The following is a 17428-nucleotide window of genomic DNA, read 5'->3' on the forward strand; positions in this document are numbered from 1 at the left end:
AGACCCCAGGGAGGAAAGCTCTGGGACCAGGGTCACCCACTCCAACCTTGCACTGTGGGGTCCCAGGTCTATCAGCATTGAGGTCGCCCAGAAGAGCTTTTTATCTATGGAGGAAAAGCCCTGTTTGCTCCCTTAGGACATAAGGGCACCCCCAGCCTCAGGGGCACCACACTCTTCTTGCCACGGTGGCAAATTGTGATGCCACAGATGAGCAGTGAAGACCCGAACAGTGAGAATGACCCACCCAAGAGCCCCCTGCTGCTACTGCTGCTGCTAAGTTGCTTCAGTCGTGTCTGACTCTGCGCAACCCCATAGACGGCAGCCTACCAGGCTCCCCCATCCCTGGGATTCTCCAGGCAAGAACACTGGAGTGGGTTGCCATTTCCTTCTCCAATGCATGAAAGTGAAAAGTGAAAATGAAGTCGCTCAGTCGTGTCCGACTCTTCGTGACCCCATGGACTGCAGCCTACCAGTCTCCTCCATCCATGGGATTTTCCAGGCAAGAGTACTGGAGTGGGGTGCCATAGGGCACCTACATATGCCAACTTTCTCTTCCCACAATGCTCACACCCCGAATATCAGCTCCTTTCTTTCCACACTGAAACGTCTTGCCTACTCTACCCTCACTCAATCCTAGTTTTTAGGCCTGACATTTCCATCAGCCAGCAGCAGGCTTCCAGTTTTGCTGGGAATTTCTTTCCACAATGGGCTCCAGCTAGATGAGTTTGAGAGGGACCCACAGGAACGGCCACTGCTCCATCTGACACTTGGAGTGTCCACTGTGACTACAGAGATGGCTGGGGACTGTCCTGACTAACGGGGGCTGCTGCCGCCGCCAGATGGAGACCTGTTTCCGTGTGGCCACCATTCATCACATAGGGCTGTGCAATTTGGACAGGCCCAATGCTAGAGCCCAGGCATGGAGAAAGAGAGGGCCCGGGGTGGCCTGCGATGGGGCAGCAAGGACTACAACGTCACCAGGCTTCAAACAGCGCCCTAACATCTTATAAAAGGAGAACCATAGTGAAGCGAGCAGGCAGGGCTCAGAGCAGTGACCACTTCTCACTGGCGTCTCATGCTGGGCCTGGGTGGGCTCACTCAGGGGGTCAGGGGTACACTTAAATGGTTCCTGCTTGAGGGCCCTTGGGCCCCTCCCACCCTCTTCAGGGAGCCTCTGTGCTGTGAGAGAGGACAGGGGCAGAGAGACAGCTACCAGTGACTTCAAGACTTGGGCAGGGGACGGGGAGCCCTTAGCATTTCTGTTCATAAAATGTGTGTGTGGATATTTATTATTTTATTAAGCTCTTTGCCAGGGTGACTCAGGTCATTAGGGGTTTTCAGAATGCTTAAGATTTTCAAACTCTTAAGGGTTTTTCCATGAAGCCAAGAGAACAAAACTATTGATTGAAACCAAATGGTCAGTGTAATCCCCACATAGATCTAACTACCAGGCCCACTCTGGGAATGAGATGCTCGAGCTCAGTGGAAAACAGGAAAGACACAAGCCTAACCACCGGAGCCAGCTGCACAGCCAGGCGAGGTTGAACAGCTGCAGCTCTAAGAGCAGTATCTGCAGACCCCAACTGGGAGACCCCCGCTCTGCACAGGGTGTGTGTCTGGCCAGAAATAGAAGGCCATTCAGAGCCCACCCCAGAGGGGCAATCCACCGAGAGTGAGGGTGGTGGGGACTTGGCCTGTCCTCTGCAGGAGAAGGCTGTCCCAGCCCGGGAACATTCTCTCAAAGAGGGGTTACTTCATCAAAATCCATTTATTCACCCTGTTTAAGGGGATCTAAATTGAAGCTGAGGAGGTAGAGAACTGGGGCCACTTACTTTTTATTTTATACACTTCTGAGGTATTTGTGTGGTTTTTTAAAAAACAACTACTCATTTTCCTAGGCTAAGGTCTCACTCAACCATCGCAGTCAGTGTCCCTCTTGCAAGTCATGTTACCTCTTGAGGCAAGTCTTCCCTGACCGCCCCCCAACCCTCCCACTCCCTCCAGCAGATCCCTCCTGCTCACCACCTTATCCTGCCTGGCCTTCAAGCCACATCACAATCAGAAGGTCTTTGTATTGGCTTGTGTGTATGCACACTATGTCGGGTCCGACTCTTTGCAACCTCATGGACTACAGCCTGCCAGGTACCTCTATCCATGAGATTTCCCCAGGCAAAAACATTGGAGTGGGTTGCCATTTCCTTCTCCAGGGCATCTTCCCGACCCAGGGATCAAAACTACATCTCTTGCATCTCCTGCATTGGCAGGCAGATTCTTTACCAGCTGAGCCACCGGGAAAGCCCTTGAATTGCTCTGTCTGCTAATGTATCCCTCTCCCCTCCTACTGGAATATCCACTCCACAGATCTTGTCTGCCGTGCTCGCTTCTACCTTTTAGGGCCGAGGGCACTCAGGACAGAAGGTGATCAGCAAAAGTTTTTGAAAGTCAGGATTACCTGGACATCCGGTAGTATTAACGGGAGTGACTGCACTGGCTCCACAAACCTGGCATGGTGCAAAAATCCAGCGACAATACAGACTTCATTAACTATATGGAACCAGCCATCACACCAATTTCCCTGAACATGATCCCCAGCCTACCCTAGGGAGGCTATTTTTGTGCACAAATAGTAGCTCTGCGCCAAATCCAGCCTGCAACCTGTATATGCAAAAAAGGTTTAGGGGAACACAGCCACACCCATACATGTATGGATTGTCTGTGCTTGCTTTTGAGTTGAACTGAAGAGTTTCGACAAAGACCACATGGGCTGAAAATATTCACCATCTGGCCTGTGAGGAAAAAGTCTGACAAACTGTGAGCATGAAGAAACAGAAGTATAGTGTAAGACTTTGAAAACTACCCCAGAGAAAAAAGCGGCAGGGTTCACACAGACACTCGCCAGTGCTAGTGGTACCTAATATCTTATTTAGGCCTTGTTATGTGCGAGATACTGTGCTCTAAGATATTTTGCTCTGAGTGTACCAGCTCCTGTAATTTAATTCTCATTACAACTGTGAGTAGGTTCTGATTGCTGAGGCTAAATGAGGTCCAGTAATTTGCCAGGGTCAACAGAGTCAGTGACAAACTTAATTCAAACCCCAAACGAGGTCTGTGTGCTCTGAAACTTGCACTTCGAGCCACCATGCTGGACAGCTTCCATGGAAAGCACTTTCCAGCCACAGTGAAAGGAACTCTCAGCACTCTTGAGACCGGTATGTCTCCTCATCGTCCTCAGAAGACCACCCGGACGTCCCTGCTGCGTTGGGATACTTTGCTGTTTTTGTTCAGTCGCTCAGTTGTGTCCAACGCTTTGTGACCCCATGAAGGGCAGCACGCCAGGCTTCCCTGTCCTTCACTGTCTCCTGGAGTTTGCTTATTGAGTTGATGATGCCATTCAACCATCTCGTCCTTGGGGACGTTAAATGCCCACTATTTTCTATCTTAAATGCCCACTTCTTTTCTGTCTCTGAATTCTACTGATTTGTCAAGATTCTGTCCAAGCTCGCCTTCTCTGAAGCTTCTCCTTGTCCTGGTGATTAATTCTTCACCTGGTTAAAATTCTTCCGCCAACCAATATATGGACTGTTGGAGGGTGAAGGCTGCCTTGGACAGCACAGAACCTTTGCTCAGACTGCAAGCATATGCAACAGACATGCTCCTCAGAAACAAAACAAAACTCCCATGAAAACCACAGCCCCCTCTCCCCTGGAGAAGATGCTGCTTAACAGACCAGTTCAAATGCCAGTTCAAAATGCCAACACTGCCTTTGACTTGGATGTCTCTCTCTCTAGCTGTTAACAAATTGGCAACCACAAGCTTTATCATCTGCACCTGAGACGTTTCATAAGGAACGTCTTTTCATTGCTATCATAAGGAACGTGCCTTTCATTGCTATCTTTGTCATTTTCCTGTGCCAACTATTAAATTCTCCAGTTCTCTCCAATCCCCACAGATCCTGCCTTCATATCAGCTATTGCATTCCTCGTGTTACAGGGCACGTTCAGCATCACAAAATCTCGATGTGAGAATAGCTGAACTCAACAAGGCTCTTGAGAGTCCCTTGGACAGCAAGGAGATCAAACCAGTCAATCCTAAAGGAAATTAACCCTGAATATTCATTGGAAGGACTGATGCTGAAGCTCCAATAACTTGGCCACCTCATACGAAGAGCTCACTGGAAAAGACTCTGATACTGGGAAAGATTGAGGGCAGGAGGAGAAGGGGGCAACAGAGGATGAGATGGTTGGATGGCATCATCAACTCAATGGCCATGAGTTTGAGAAAACTGTGGAAGATAGTGAAGGATAGGGAAGCTTGATTTACTGCAGTCCATGGCATTTCAAAGAGTGGGAAACGACTGAGCGACTGAACAGCAACGCTGCTTAGGGAGGGTGGTTGCGCTTGAGGGCATCATTTCTGGGGTGATGGCTATAGTTGTTTCTTGCCGTAGGTGCTGGATACATGGATGTGCTCACTTTGTGAGAACCCATTCAACTGTATGTTTAGAATTGTAGGTATATTCTATTTCAGTAAAAAGTTCTCAAATATCCTGTGTAAACATAGCTTACACATGTGGATCTTTTTTTTTTTTTTTTTTTGCAGAAACCCACACCTCATTTTATTCATGAAACATCCTTAAAAAGGATGGGTCAGACCATCTTACCAGAGGTAGCATGGAAGAAAAGGCAAAGCTACTCTCATGGTGACATAAATATGTAGGTGAGACTGATGTTCAAGGTCAAATATGACCCCAAGACTGTGAGCCCTCAAAGCCTACCCCTGTAGCTGAACTGATTCCTATTAGAAGCAGATACACTGATTCAGAAAACCAAATGCCCTTCATGTGTGAGAATCAAAATAGTTTTCTGAAAAATGACATACAAAGGAAGTGGGTAACAAGCCTAAATGATATATAGCAATATTTAGGTGCTAAGGCCTTCAGCCATCTTCAGACCTTGTAAAAGTGAAGAACTGCCTGACCACAAACAAAGAGAAAAAGCGACAACTTATGCTACACACTGAATGTATTTGCTTTTTAGTAGTGTCTGACTCTCCGTGACCCTAGGGATTGCAGCACACCAGGCTTCCCCGTCCTTCACTATCTCCCAGAGTTTGCTCAAACTCATGTCCATTGAGTCAGTGATGCTATTCAATTATCTCATCCTCTGTTGAGCCCCCTTCTCCTCCTGCCCAAATGTATGCCCCTCCCCAAATTCAGATGTTGAAATTCTAACCACCAATGTGATGGTGTTAGGAGGTGGGGCCTTTGGGAGGTGATTAGGTCATGAAGGTGGAGCCCTCAAGAATGGGATTAGAGCTCTTATAAGAGACCCAGGAGAGCTCCCTCCCCCAAAACCATGTGAGGGCACAGGGAGAAGTCAGCAGTCTTCAGCCATAAAGACAGCCCTCACCACTTTTTTGTTGTTGATAAATCACTCAGTTGTGTAAGACTCTTTGCCACCTCCATGGACTGTAAGGCTCCTCCTGCCAGGCTCCTCTGTCCATGGGATTCTCCAGGCAAGAATACCGGAGTGGGTAGCCATTCCCTTCTCCAGGGGATCTTCCTGACCCCAGGGATCGAACCCAGGTCTCCTGCATTACAGGCAGATTTTTTACAATCTGAGCCACCAGGGAAATCCAGAACCTCACCATGCTGGGACTCAAGTATTTTCAGGCTTCCAGCCTCCAGAATCATGACAAATAAATTTATGTTGTTTTATAAGCCACCCAGTCTTTGGTGGTTTGCTTTAGAAGCCCAAACAGACTAAGACAACTTTTGAAGACTGGGTGAAGCACCATGCTAAACACCCTACACACAGACTCTCAACAAATCTTCCCAAGAGCCCTGATTTTATCCCTGCTTTATAGATGAGAAACCAAGGCACAGAGAGGGTAAGGAACCTACCTAAGGTTACACGGTTATTCACTGGCAGGGCGGGATTGAGCCCAGGCCGCCAGACTCCAGAATCCATGCTCTTAAACACGACACTTGCCATGCCTCCTGTTGTGATGTACCTGGGGACAAGCTTCCAGTTTCTAGTGTGTGACATACCTTCTTGTCATGCTTGTCCAAGCACATACCATGATAAGAATCTTGGCCAACACACCCAACTCTTTCATAAGTGGCAGGCTGACTTACAGAGTAGATCCCTGCTCTCAAAAGATTCGTGCTGATGCACATGTCCAACCTCCTTCTACCTGGACTTTCCCCATTGATTTGTAAGTTAGAGATTAAAAATCAAAATGTGTGGCCTACCTGAAGCCACAATCAGCCCAGATTAGATTAGAAAGGTGCCTACCTGAAGCCACAATCAGCCCAGATTAGATTAGAAAGGTCTATTGTCTTCTTTTGTCTTCATTGCCAAAGATGGATTGCTTTTAGACAAAGTATTTGCTCATCCTACACGTCTTTAGTAAGCAAAAGACAATGCCCCACTGCATAAGCAAAGCTTAGGAAAACTAAAACTTTTGTCAGATGTCTACAATGCTGCTTTTAGTTTTACTTTTAGAAGAACATTATAGTAAGAGCACATTTTGAATCTCCTTTTCTTTTTAAGCCACATCAGTCTTTATGAACGGTAAAATTGCTGGTCTATGTTGCTTTTGAGGAATTTAAGTGAGGATAGAGGGGAACATTATTGTCTAAACATAATGGTTCATTTAATGAATTCTCTTCATTTTGGAAGCAATCAATCTGATAAGCCTTCTCTTACCCCTCACATCATCCCCCCATGACCTACCCCAGTTTCTGAGACTATGGGGTGAACTAGCAAGTCAAATTAGGAAAACACTGCAACAATATTCCTCAAATGATGGTCAATTCTGGTTTGGTTTTAAGTGAATATGAATCCTACCTTTTGGCATGGGGACCCTTTCTCAGATGAGCTGACTTCTTCATACAGATAGTTATTAATATATGCCTTTAATAGGTCATATTTTTTTCTCTACTTGGAATTGGGACATTGATCTCTCTTGCAGGGAGCATCATACACTGTGGTGTCACCAAGTTCTATAGGTCTCTGTCCAAAATGCAAAGTACTTTAGTTCTCAATCAAAGCTCCGAAGTGAGCCTCTTCAAAACTGCCATCCTTGGGCAAGATTATTCAAGAAACTTCCCAGGACCAGAGGCAATGTCACCCCGAACTGGGAAGACTGGAAGCTGCTTGTCACGGGCCATGACCCTGACTGCCGACTTCCCGAGATGCAGGCACAGGGCGGATGGAGGATGCAGCGATGCCGCCCAGAGATGCGCGGCAGGTGGGGCCCTCCCAGAGCTTTTTTGCCGCTACGCTCAGAGTAGGGGGTCCTGGCGAGTGGCAGCCCCTCTAAGTGACGCAGGGCCCCTGGGCCTGGCTGTGTGGACGCTCCCAGGGCGCTGACCTCAACTTTGTTCTGTAAAAATAGCTCAGAGGCAGCGGCGCTCACGTGAGCCGCCCCGGCTTCTTCTCCATCGTCCAGGGGCTCCCGGCGGCTTCTCGTCCCCGGGATCGCGGAGGGGAAGGGCGGTGTCCTGAGCCCCGGTGACAGGAGGAACCCCGGGCGAGCGACCCGAGGAAAGGAGGGGACGCTGGGTGGGGTCGAGGGCCCGAGCCGGGCAGGCCGGGTTGGCCTCGGGGCCCGGGCCGGGCCGGGCAGGCCGCGCTCACCTTCTTCACCGACAGCGAGATGTTCTCCAGAATCCGGTCCTTCACCTCCCGCGGCTCCATGGCGCCGCCGCCGCCGCCGCCCCGCCGCCGCCGCTTCCCGCGCCGGGGCCCCGGGGCCGCCGCCAACCGCTGCCGCCGGCCGTGCGGGGGCTCCGTCGTGCCGGCCGCGGGGCCCGGCGCCCGCCGCCCGGCCCTCGCCTCGCCCGGCCCCTCGCTCCGCCGCGGCCCGGCGGCTCCGGAGCGCGGCCGGCGGGGAAGGAGGCTGTGCGCGGCGGCGACGGCGGCGGCGGCAGGAACTGATGTCAGGCGGGGCGGCGCCTAGGCCGGCGGTCGGGCTGGGACGCCGGCGCCGCGTCGCGCCGGGGAAACCGGGAATTGGGAGACCCCCTTGGCCTCCAGACCCAGGCGCCCCGACCCCTCCCCAGAGACCCTGGAGACCCTCCCCCCGCCCCGGGGAGGACCCTCCAGTCGGACCCCCGGGACCTGGAGACCCCGCCCCCGCCCGCCAGAGGCCACCCGTAGCCTCCCCTTCCTTAGCCCCAGTTGAGTTCAGTTGCTCAGTCGTGCCCGACTCTTTGCGACCCCATGAATTGCAGCACGCCAGGCCTCCCTGTCTATCACCAACTCCCGGAGTTCACCCAAACTCATGTCCATCGAGTCGGTGATGCCATCCAACCACCTCATCCTCTGTTGGCCCCCTTCTCCTCCTGCCCCCAATCCCTCCCAGCATCAGAGTCTTTTCCAATGAGTCAACTCTTCGCATGAGGTTGCCAAAGTATTGGAGTTTCAGCTTTGGCACCATTCCTTCCAAAGAACACCCAGGACTGATCTTTAGAATGGACTGGTTGGATCTCCTTGCAGTCCAAGGGATTCTCAAGAGTCTTCTCCAACACCACAGTTCAACAGCATCAATTCTTTGGCGCTCAGCTTTCTTCACAGTCCGGCTCTCACATCCATACATGACCACCGGGAAAACCATAGCCTTGACTAGATGGACCTTTGTTGGCAAAGTAATGTCTCTGCTTTTTAATATACTATTTAGGTTCGTCATAACTTTCCTTCCAAGGAGTAAGCATCTTTTAATTTCTTGGCTGCAATCACCATCTGCAGTGATTTTGGAGCCCCCCAAAATAATGTCTGACACTGTTTCCACTGTTTCCCCATCTATTTCCCATGAAGTGATATGACCAGATACCATGATCTTAGTTTTCTGAATGTTGAACTTTAAGCCAACTTTTTCACTCTCCTCTTTCACTTTCATCAAGAGGCTTTTTAGTTCCTCTTCACTTTCTGCCAGAAGGGTGGTGTCATCTGCATATCTGAGTTTATTGATATTTCTCCCGGCCATCTTGATTCTATCTTGTGCTTCTTCCAGCCCAGCGTTTCTCATGATGTACTCTGCATAGAAGTTAAATAAGCAGGGTGACAATATACAGCCTTGATGTACTCCTTTTCCTATTTGGAACCAGTGTGTTGTTCCATGTCCAGTTCTAACTGTTGCTTCCTGACCTGCATACAGGTTTCTCAAGAGGCAGGTTAGGTGGTCTGGTATTCCCATCTCTTTCAGAATTTTCCACAGTTTATTGTGATCCACACAGTCGAGACCCCTCAAAGCTCAGACCCCGGGTCTCAGCCCAGAAACCCAGGCCCCTTGGCTTTGGGCAGCGTGGAGACCCTCTCCCGGACCTGCCCACAGACCCCTGCCAACTGGCCCTCACCAGCCCAGGGTTCCCCACCCTCACCACCCAGTCACCAACTTTTAGGCCACTCCGGGTTCTTGGTGCTCCTTCCCACCCCCAAAACACTCTCTCGTTTCAACTTCACCTTCAGTTCCGAAGCCCTTGATTGTTCTCACCCTTATCCCACTTCTTCAGCTGGTCCACATGTCCTGAGGACCTAACAGCCTCAGCCCCGAAGCCCACCATAATGATTCCCCTTCTCCCCACACACCTGCCTCCCCAAATTTGTATTTCGAAGCAAGCCACTTACACTTAAGAGTTCTCAGAGCCCTACCTGGCTTACTCATTCATTTGGTCCCCAAATAAGTATATTCCTGATACTTCATTAGTTCCTTTCTATTCATTTATTTTTGGTCAATATATAGTCATTGTATTTTTTTTTCACTTTTTAAAAGTTGAGAAATATGCCATATATTAGTTTCAGGTATATGATATGATTTGATGTAAGTATATATTGGAAGATGATTGGCACCCTTTTTACTCTCAAGATACCTCAATTCTCAGCTACGGGTTTCTGATTTTCACACTTCTCTCCTCAGGCTGCCCCTCCCTCAGCCTCTCAGTCACTCCAACACTGATCAGAAACACTGATTGTACAGCCTATAGTTGCTGGACCCCACCCAATACACATAAAAATGATACCTCTCCATCCCTCAGTTTCCCCAGGAGAGACCCAAGATGGTAGTAGTTATTTTTTGGTTTTTATGAGATTGGATAAGGGGGCAAAAAGTATGTGGCAAGGAAAAGGAGAGAGAAACAGATTGCTATGTTTTATTACCACCACAGGATCAGGATCAAGGACCAGAGTTCTTAATACCAACAATGATGATGATAAGTGATGAGTACTGACTGTGTGCCATGAGCTGAGCTAAGCGCTTTCCATACATTTGTCTCACAAATCCTTGAATAACATTTCTGGTACAGGTGAAGAAATTGAGGGACGAGGGTAATTTGCCTAAAATCATAAAGCAAATGGTGGAGCCCAGAAACCATTTGTACCCTTTTCTGAGCCAAAGATCTCTTTATATTTCTTCCAGTAGTCATGTATTGATGTGAGAGTTGGACCATAAAGAAGGCTGAGCACTGAAGAATTGAAGATTTCAAACTGTGGTGCTGCAGAAGACTCTTGAGAGTCCCTTGGACAGCAAGGAGATAAAGTCAGTCAATCCTAAAGGAAATCAGTCCTGGATATTCATTGGAAGGACTGATGCTGAAGCTCCAGTCCTTTGGTCACATGATGAGAAGTGCTGACTCATTGGAAAAGACTCTGATGCTAGGAAAGATTGAGGGCAGGAGGAGAAGAGGGGGACAGAGAATGTGATAGATAGTATCACCAACTCAATGCACAGGAGTTTGAGCAAGCTCTGGGAAATAGTGAAAGACAGGAAAGCCTGGCATGCTGCAGTTCATGGGCTTGCAGAGTCAGACACAACTGAGTGACTGTACAACAATTCTAGGAGGTAACCCTACGGGGACTTGGTCTAACTCTTTAGAGAAAGAAGCAAAATCCCTAAACCCAGGGTATTTTCTGAGTTCAGGAAAATAGGAGATAACAGCCTCTGTGGAGCATAGAAGAGGGCAGAATGACAGGTGGGGATTGAGGCTGCAGTCACTGGACAGGTGAAGAAAAGCCTGGAGGCAGAGGAAACATTACTTTGAATTTGGAAAGAAAGAATTTGGTGTCCAGAGATGTTTGTGGCAAGTAGGAGGAAAGCTGGTTTGAATGACCCGTAGGTCTACTAGCTTTGCTGCACTCCCTTCCCACTCCACCCAAACTGGGTGCCTACAGGCCCCAACTTGTCTGATGCAACTCCAGCTTCTGAGAGTCTATTCAGCCCACAGCAAGGAATGAGCTAGCTTTGAGATTCCTCCCTCCTTTTAATAATAACAAGCCATCATCCAGGCAGCATCTTCTGCTGGGTGCCACCTTCCTGTGAAGTTTACTCATGGCTTGGGCACATGACAGCTTCAAAAGGTGTTATTATCACTTGTTATTAACAAGTCTGATGAAGGCATTGGCATTTCTGGCTTTTTTCTATCTTCATGCATTGGGGAATGGTCAGATTCAATTTTTGACAACATTCAGGAGGAACTTACAGCCTTACTACCTAGCAAATTCCTTAGGCTTGTATAGGTATGTGAATGGATGGGAGAAGTGAGGTAGATTTTAGCCTCTTAAGACTTCTTGCAGGGAAAGGGAGGGAGTCCAGTGTGTGTGTCCACATGCAGATAATTGGCCTAGACCCAGGTGGCTCAGTGGTAAAGAATCCACCTGCCAAAGCAGGGGATGCAGGTTCATCCCTGGGTTGGGAAGATCCCCTGAAGGAGAAAATGGCATCCCATTCCCCTGGAGGAGGGCATGGCAACCCATCCCAGTATTCTTGCCTGGAGAATCCTGTGGACAGAGGAGCCTGGTGGGCTACAGTCCATAGAGTTGCAGAGTTGGACATGACTGAAGCGATTTAGTATGCACCAGTATTCTTGCTGGGAAAATCCCATGGACAGAAGAACCTGGTGGTCTACGGTCCATAGGGTGGCAAAGAGTTGGATACAACTGAGCAAGCATGCTTGCCCCAGAGCTCAAATATGGGATCCATTTTTGCCTGTGAAAAGAAAAAGAACAAAGAGAGGGTGCTTGTTCAGCCTCTTATTGGGATTCATTCAAGTTCAAAACTGAAACTTATTCATTTATTACACAAGACTTTGCTGATCATGTGGAAAGGGCATGAGACTCTGAGGCATCCAGAGTCAAAAGCCTCAACTGAGTCACTCTAGGGCCCTGGAAAAATCTTAGTTTCCAAACCAGAGACACAGGAAAAATGATCTTTTTTTTTTTTTTTTAATAATATTGTCTGCACCTAAGTCTACTGCAGAACACTGTCAGATGAGGAAGAAGTTGGGAAGGCAGGCAAGATCATAGAAGTACCACAGACCTGGACTACCAGGTCTCCTCTGCTCTTCTTTCCAAAGGTGTGTACTGCCTAAGAGAGGAAAAAGAAAAAAATTCCAGCAACTATAACCTTAAAAGACAATTGGACAAGACTGTTAAAAAAAAAAGTGGAAGATGGTTTAAGGGACCAATTCCTCCCTTCCCCCAACTTAAGGCAAATATATTTATATTCCTAGAGGAGGGAATAAATATTTCCTTGGCCTTTAGGCTTGTGAAGTTGCTCTCTATCTAAGAAAGGAAGAGAAGGGACTAATTGTAAAAAACAGCGATGGTCCAGGTTCCCATACCTTAACTCTGGTACCTGCATGTGCAGTCTGCAACTCTAGGCCTGGGTAAACTAACACAAGGCAACTTTAAATCTAGGGGGTTTTATTTAAAAATGTTGAACGCCTGGGAAGTCCCTGGCGATCCAGTGATTAGGACTTGGCACTTTCACTACCATGGACCCAGGTTCAATCCCTGAGGCAGGGAACTAAGGTTGTGCAAGCTGAAAAAAAAAGTTAAGCTTTCTGTCCCTTCCTTCTTATTGTCCCACCAGCAAGATGGGTTGGTGAAAACTGGGATATCATTCAACTTCCCTGCTTCAGAGCCTCCAACAGCTTCTCATCAGAGCATTTGGAATAACACCCATTCTCTTCTCAGGCCTCCAAAGCCAGAGCTGATCTGATTCAGCCTCTCTTTCTGACTCATCTCCAATCTGTCCGCTGGTGTGTGCCTGCCCCCACCAACCTTCTGCTTCTTACACAAGCTTGTGTGTTCACATCTCAGGACCTTTGCTGGGAAAGCTCTTCCCCAGTGTGGCAGAGGCCTCAGGCTGTTCATCCAGAACTGCTTGCTCCACAGTGACAGCACTGTAGCCAGGCAGTGCTAGTGTATTTCCCAGCCTTCCTTGCGGAAGGCATGACAATATTATCAAGTGCTCTCCCAGGGCATATGAACAGAAATAAAGTGATCCACTTCCTCCTCTATGTTCTTCTTCCACCAAGTAGGGTGAAGCCAAGGGGATGTCAGACTTATAAGAGAAGAGCCTTGTTCCCTGAGCACTGCCTGGGTGAGATCTATCAACCAGGAACACCTGTTTGGACTAGACAGCACAGGCAAGATTAAAACTTGGTTTGTAATAAATTATTAGAATTTCTGACCTCTTTGTTCCCTCAGCCTAGCCTGATGCAATACACCCAAGATTCTCACCTGGGGACTTCTCTGGTGGTTCAGTGCTTAAGATTCCATGATCCCAGCAGATCATGCCAGGGACTGGGTTTGATCCCTGGTTGGGGAACTAGACCCCATAAGATGCAGCTGAGACCTGGTGCAGCCAAATAAATATTTTAAAAGCCTCACAGGGCAGGAGCCTCCTTGTCAGCCAGGTTTCAGTTTAAATGTTAGCTTCTCAGAAGACTTTTCTCTCTGATGGCTTTACTCCACATGAAGTAGCCTCTAGTCCCTTACAGCATGCCAATCTCCTAAATTTTCATTTTAGGGTGTATTATTACCTGTGTCTTCTTGTCCGTGGTCAGGCTTCAAAGACTCTGTTAGAACGCAAGCTCTGCAGAATGTGCACTTTGGCTCAGTTCATGTAATGCTGCATTCACAGCGCCGACTCAGTGTCTGGCACATGACATTCAGTGTTTATTGACTTAGTATCTCCTGATTAAATTTTAATTCAATAGGGATGTGGAAAATTTTTCAGCTGACCATAGAAGTAAAAGCACATAAAGAGAACTTGCACCAAATAAAAGGCTGCTTCTCTTTACATCTGATTTGGGCCTTTTCTATTCTAGGAAGATAATGGGTGAGGAATTATGGCCCAAGTCGGTACAACCATTATGGAGAGGTGCTGTTTGCCACAGTCCCAAATTAGTCTTAGACGTGGGTGTAATGAAAATACTACCTCACAGGGAAGCCTGCAAACTTACTAACCTCATAATGTCATCTTTCCTTCTGTTTTTGGCCACACTGGGAGGCTTGTGGGATCTTAGTTGCCCAATGAGGGACTGAACCTGGACCCACGGCAGTGAAAATGCTGTCTTAACCACTGGACTGCCAGGGAATCTGTCACCCATCTTTTAAAATCCACATTAAACTCAAGTCTTCCCAGGTGGTGCTAGTGGTAAGGAACCTGCCTGCCAAAGCAGGATGTAAGAGATGAGGGTTCGATCCTTGGCTTGGGACGATCCCCTAGAGAAGGGAATGACAACCCAGTCCAGCATTCTTGCCTGGAGAATCCCATGGACAGAAGAGCCTGGCCGGGTAGTCTATAGGGTCGCAAAGAGTCAGTCATGACTGAAGTGACTTAGCACACACAAACCCAAGGTCAACAGTCATCCCAGGCTAGAATCCCTACACCTGCACACTAACTTCAATGACCTGGCTGGGTTTCAGGTCATTTTTGTCACTCCACTCATGGGCCTTTGAGGCAGCCTAATGGTATGGATTTATTACTTCAACACATTATCTGAGGGCCTGCTATGCATAAGGCAAAGTTCTAAGCATTGGGAGACAGTAGTGAAAAGGAGACAAACCCCTACTCTCACAAAGCTTACATTTTAACGGGGAAGAAAGACGAGAGATACAAAAGCAAAATGAAGAATATGCTAGGATGTGTCAGTATTGAGAAAAATGAAGGAAAGTGACAAAGATAAATTAGCTAAAGAAGGCCTTACTGAGGTGGCATTTGAGTAAATCTAAAGGGAGTGAGACAAAAAGCCACGGAGGTGCTCAGGGAAAGGACATTCCAGATCAAGGAAAAGTCAGAGGCACATAGGAGCCTTGGAGGCATTCTAAGGACTTAGGCTTTTACCCTGAGTGACATTAGGGCCCATTGAGGGTTTAAGGAAAGGTATGATCTAACAGAATCAGGCTGGCTGTAGTGCTAAGAACATTTTGTAGACAAGGGTAGAGGCAGGGGGACTTACTACAATAACTGAGGTGAGAAGCAATGATGATGATGCCTTGACCAAGGTTTGAGAAATGACCAGATTTCAATTATATATATATTATGTATTTGGCTGCACCACGTCTTAGTTGCGTGGGATCTAGTTCCTTGACCAGGGGTTGAGCCTAGGCCTGCTGCATTGGGAGTACGGTGTTTTAGCCATTGGACCACCAGGGAAGTCTTCAACTATATTTTGAAATGGAGCCAATAGGATCCAGGATGGGTTGGATGTAGGTTGTGAAAGAAAGGAGTCAAGGTCTGAGTGAACACCTGGAAAGATGAAGGTGCCATTGATTTCTCAGGGGAAGCCCGAGAGGAGCAGGTTGGGGTGGATAGTGGAATATTTCTGGTTGAGGGAATTTCTATTTCAGATACCTGGAGTTGAACAGGGAAAATGTTAGTAACTTTCTAGGAGGAACCAGCCACTCTAGCTCTTCTTTTTAGACAAAAACTCACAAATAAGGACTGGTAAAGCTATGGTCTTCCAGTAGTCTTGTATGGATGTGAGAGCTGGACTATAAAGAAAGCTGAGCACCGAAGAATTGATGCTTTTGACCTGTGGTGTTGGAGAAGACTCTTGAGAGTCCCTTGGACTGCAAGCAGATCCAACCAGTTAATCCTAAAGGAAATCAGTCCTGAATATCCATTGGAAGGACTGATGCTGACGCTGAAACTCCAATACTTTGGCCACCTGATGCAAAGAACTGACTCATTGGAAAAGACCCTGATGCTGGGAAAGACTGAAGGCAGAAGGGGACGACAGAGGATGAGGTGGTTGGATGGCATCACTGACTCGATGAACATGAGTTTGAATAAGCTCCAGGAGTTGGTGATAGACAGCATCCAGATGTGCTGCAGTCCATGGGGTTGCAAGGAGTCAGACAGGACTGAGCGACTGAACTGTTTGTTAGTCCTATTAGAACACTAATAGTTTTGAACAGGGAAGCAGTATCTGCCAATTTAGCCCTTTAAGATGAAGTATCTTCTGCTTAATCTGCATTTTGAAATTTATTACTATGTTCTCGAACTTTTCCCCCCATTCCTCTGTATTTCTATTTTTAAATGTATATCCTTTTTCTTCTATTTTCCTCCTGCAAGCTGTAGATTCCTGCTGAAAATCCCAAAATTCATTTTCGTGATGCTTGTAAATCTCCCCCGCCTTAAAATACAGATGCAATGAATTTCCCTTTCTCTGTACCAAAGATCTAGAATTCTTTCCACCAATAACTAATGTTTCACAACTTCCTCCACTCGTATCAGGTACTAGAAACCTCATTTCAATTGAACTGATTATCAAAAGATTAAGAACTGAACAATGGAAAAATAATTAGTACTTCTTACTTCCAATTAGAAGTAGCTTTGGCTCTCAGCATTCTGATAGTCAAGTAAAAACAGAACAGGGGATGTGTCTAGACTAGCCCCTGTATCTATCAGCTGATCCATGTACACTGGCTACTGCTTAGCCATTCTGTCATGTCAAACTCTTGGTGACCCTTTGGACTGTAGCCCACCAGGCTCCTCTGTCCACGGGATTTTCTGGGCAAGATTACTGGAGCAGGTTGCCATTTCCTCCTCCAGGGGATCTTCCTGACCCAGGGATTGACCCCAGCCTCCTGTGTCATCCCACATCTTTACCTGCTGAGCCATCAGGGAAGGCTAAGCACACTGGAAATCCTCTCAATAAGGGCCCCACAGCACACACTCATGCAAAAAGCGGGAACTCCACATTAGTTAACACCCAAGGGTGTTTCTAACTTACTCATGAACCCCTATGACAACCCCAATTGTCCCCATTTTATAGATGAGGAAACTAAGGCACAGAAAGGTTAGGGAAGTTATCCAAAGTCACACAGCGGTTAAGTGGCAAGGTTAGAATCCACACCTGAGGATCCTGCTCTAGAGACTCGTCTGAGCCACAGAGCCCTGTCACCAACGCTGTCTCTCTTGCTGTGCATCACTGCTGGAGCTGTCACCATTTCACATCAGCATATGGTCATCCACCTGCAGTACTTATCTGGAAGTGGCTCGCTCCTTCTGGTGTTTAGGATCACGGCCACAAGTCACAGTGCCTAGGCATAAATTATTTAAATGGCTGGGAGACAGAGACAAGGACAAAAGTAACCAACCATATCAATTTAAAAGAAAACTGATCAAACAAGAG

The 17428-nt window shown here is 47.6% G+C and overlaps 1 protein-coding gene across 2 annotated transcripts in view; it reads right to left on the reverse strand.

The window, feature by feature from the left end:
* The window catches only part of PLEKHM2 (pleckstrin homology and RUN domain containing M2), a 39659-nt gene extending 31759 nt beyond the window's left edge, over nucleotides 1-7900 (reverse strand). The window contains exon 1 of one of the 2 annotated variants that reach the window (XM_018060588.1): nucleotides 7644-7900. In XM_018060588.1, coding sequence (XP_017916077.1) covers nucleotides 7644-7703 — 60 coding nt within the window. In that variant the 5' untranslated portion in view covers nucleotides 7704-7900. The remainder of the gene's footprint in view (nucleotides 1-7643) is intronic. The other variant, XM_018060589.1, reaches the window with a different exon arrangement.

Source organism: Capra hircus, chromosome 16, assembly GCF_001704415.2.
Source record: "Capra hircus breed San Clemente chromosome 16, ASM170441v1, whole genome shotgun sequence".
Taxonomy (NCBI): domain Eukaryota; kingdom Metazoa; phylum Chordata; class Mammalia; order Artiodactyla; family Bovidae; genus Capra; species Capra hircus.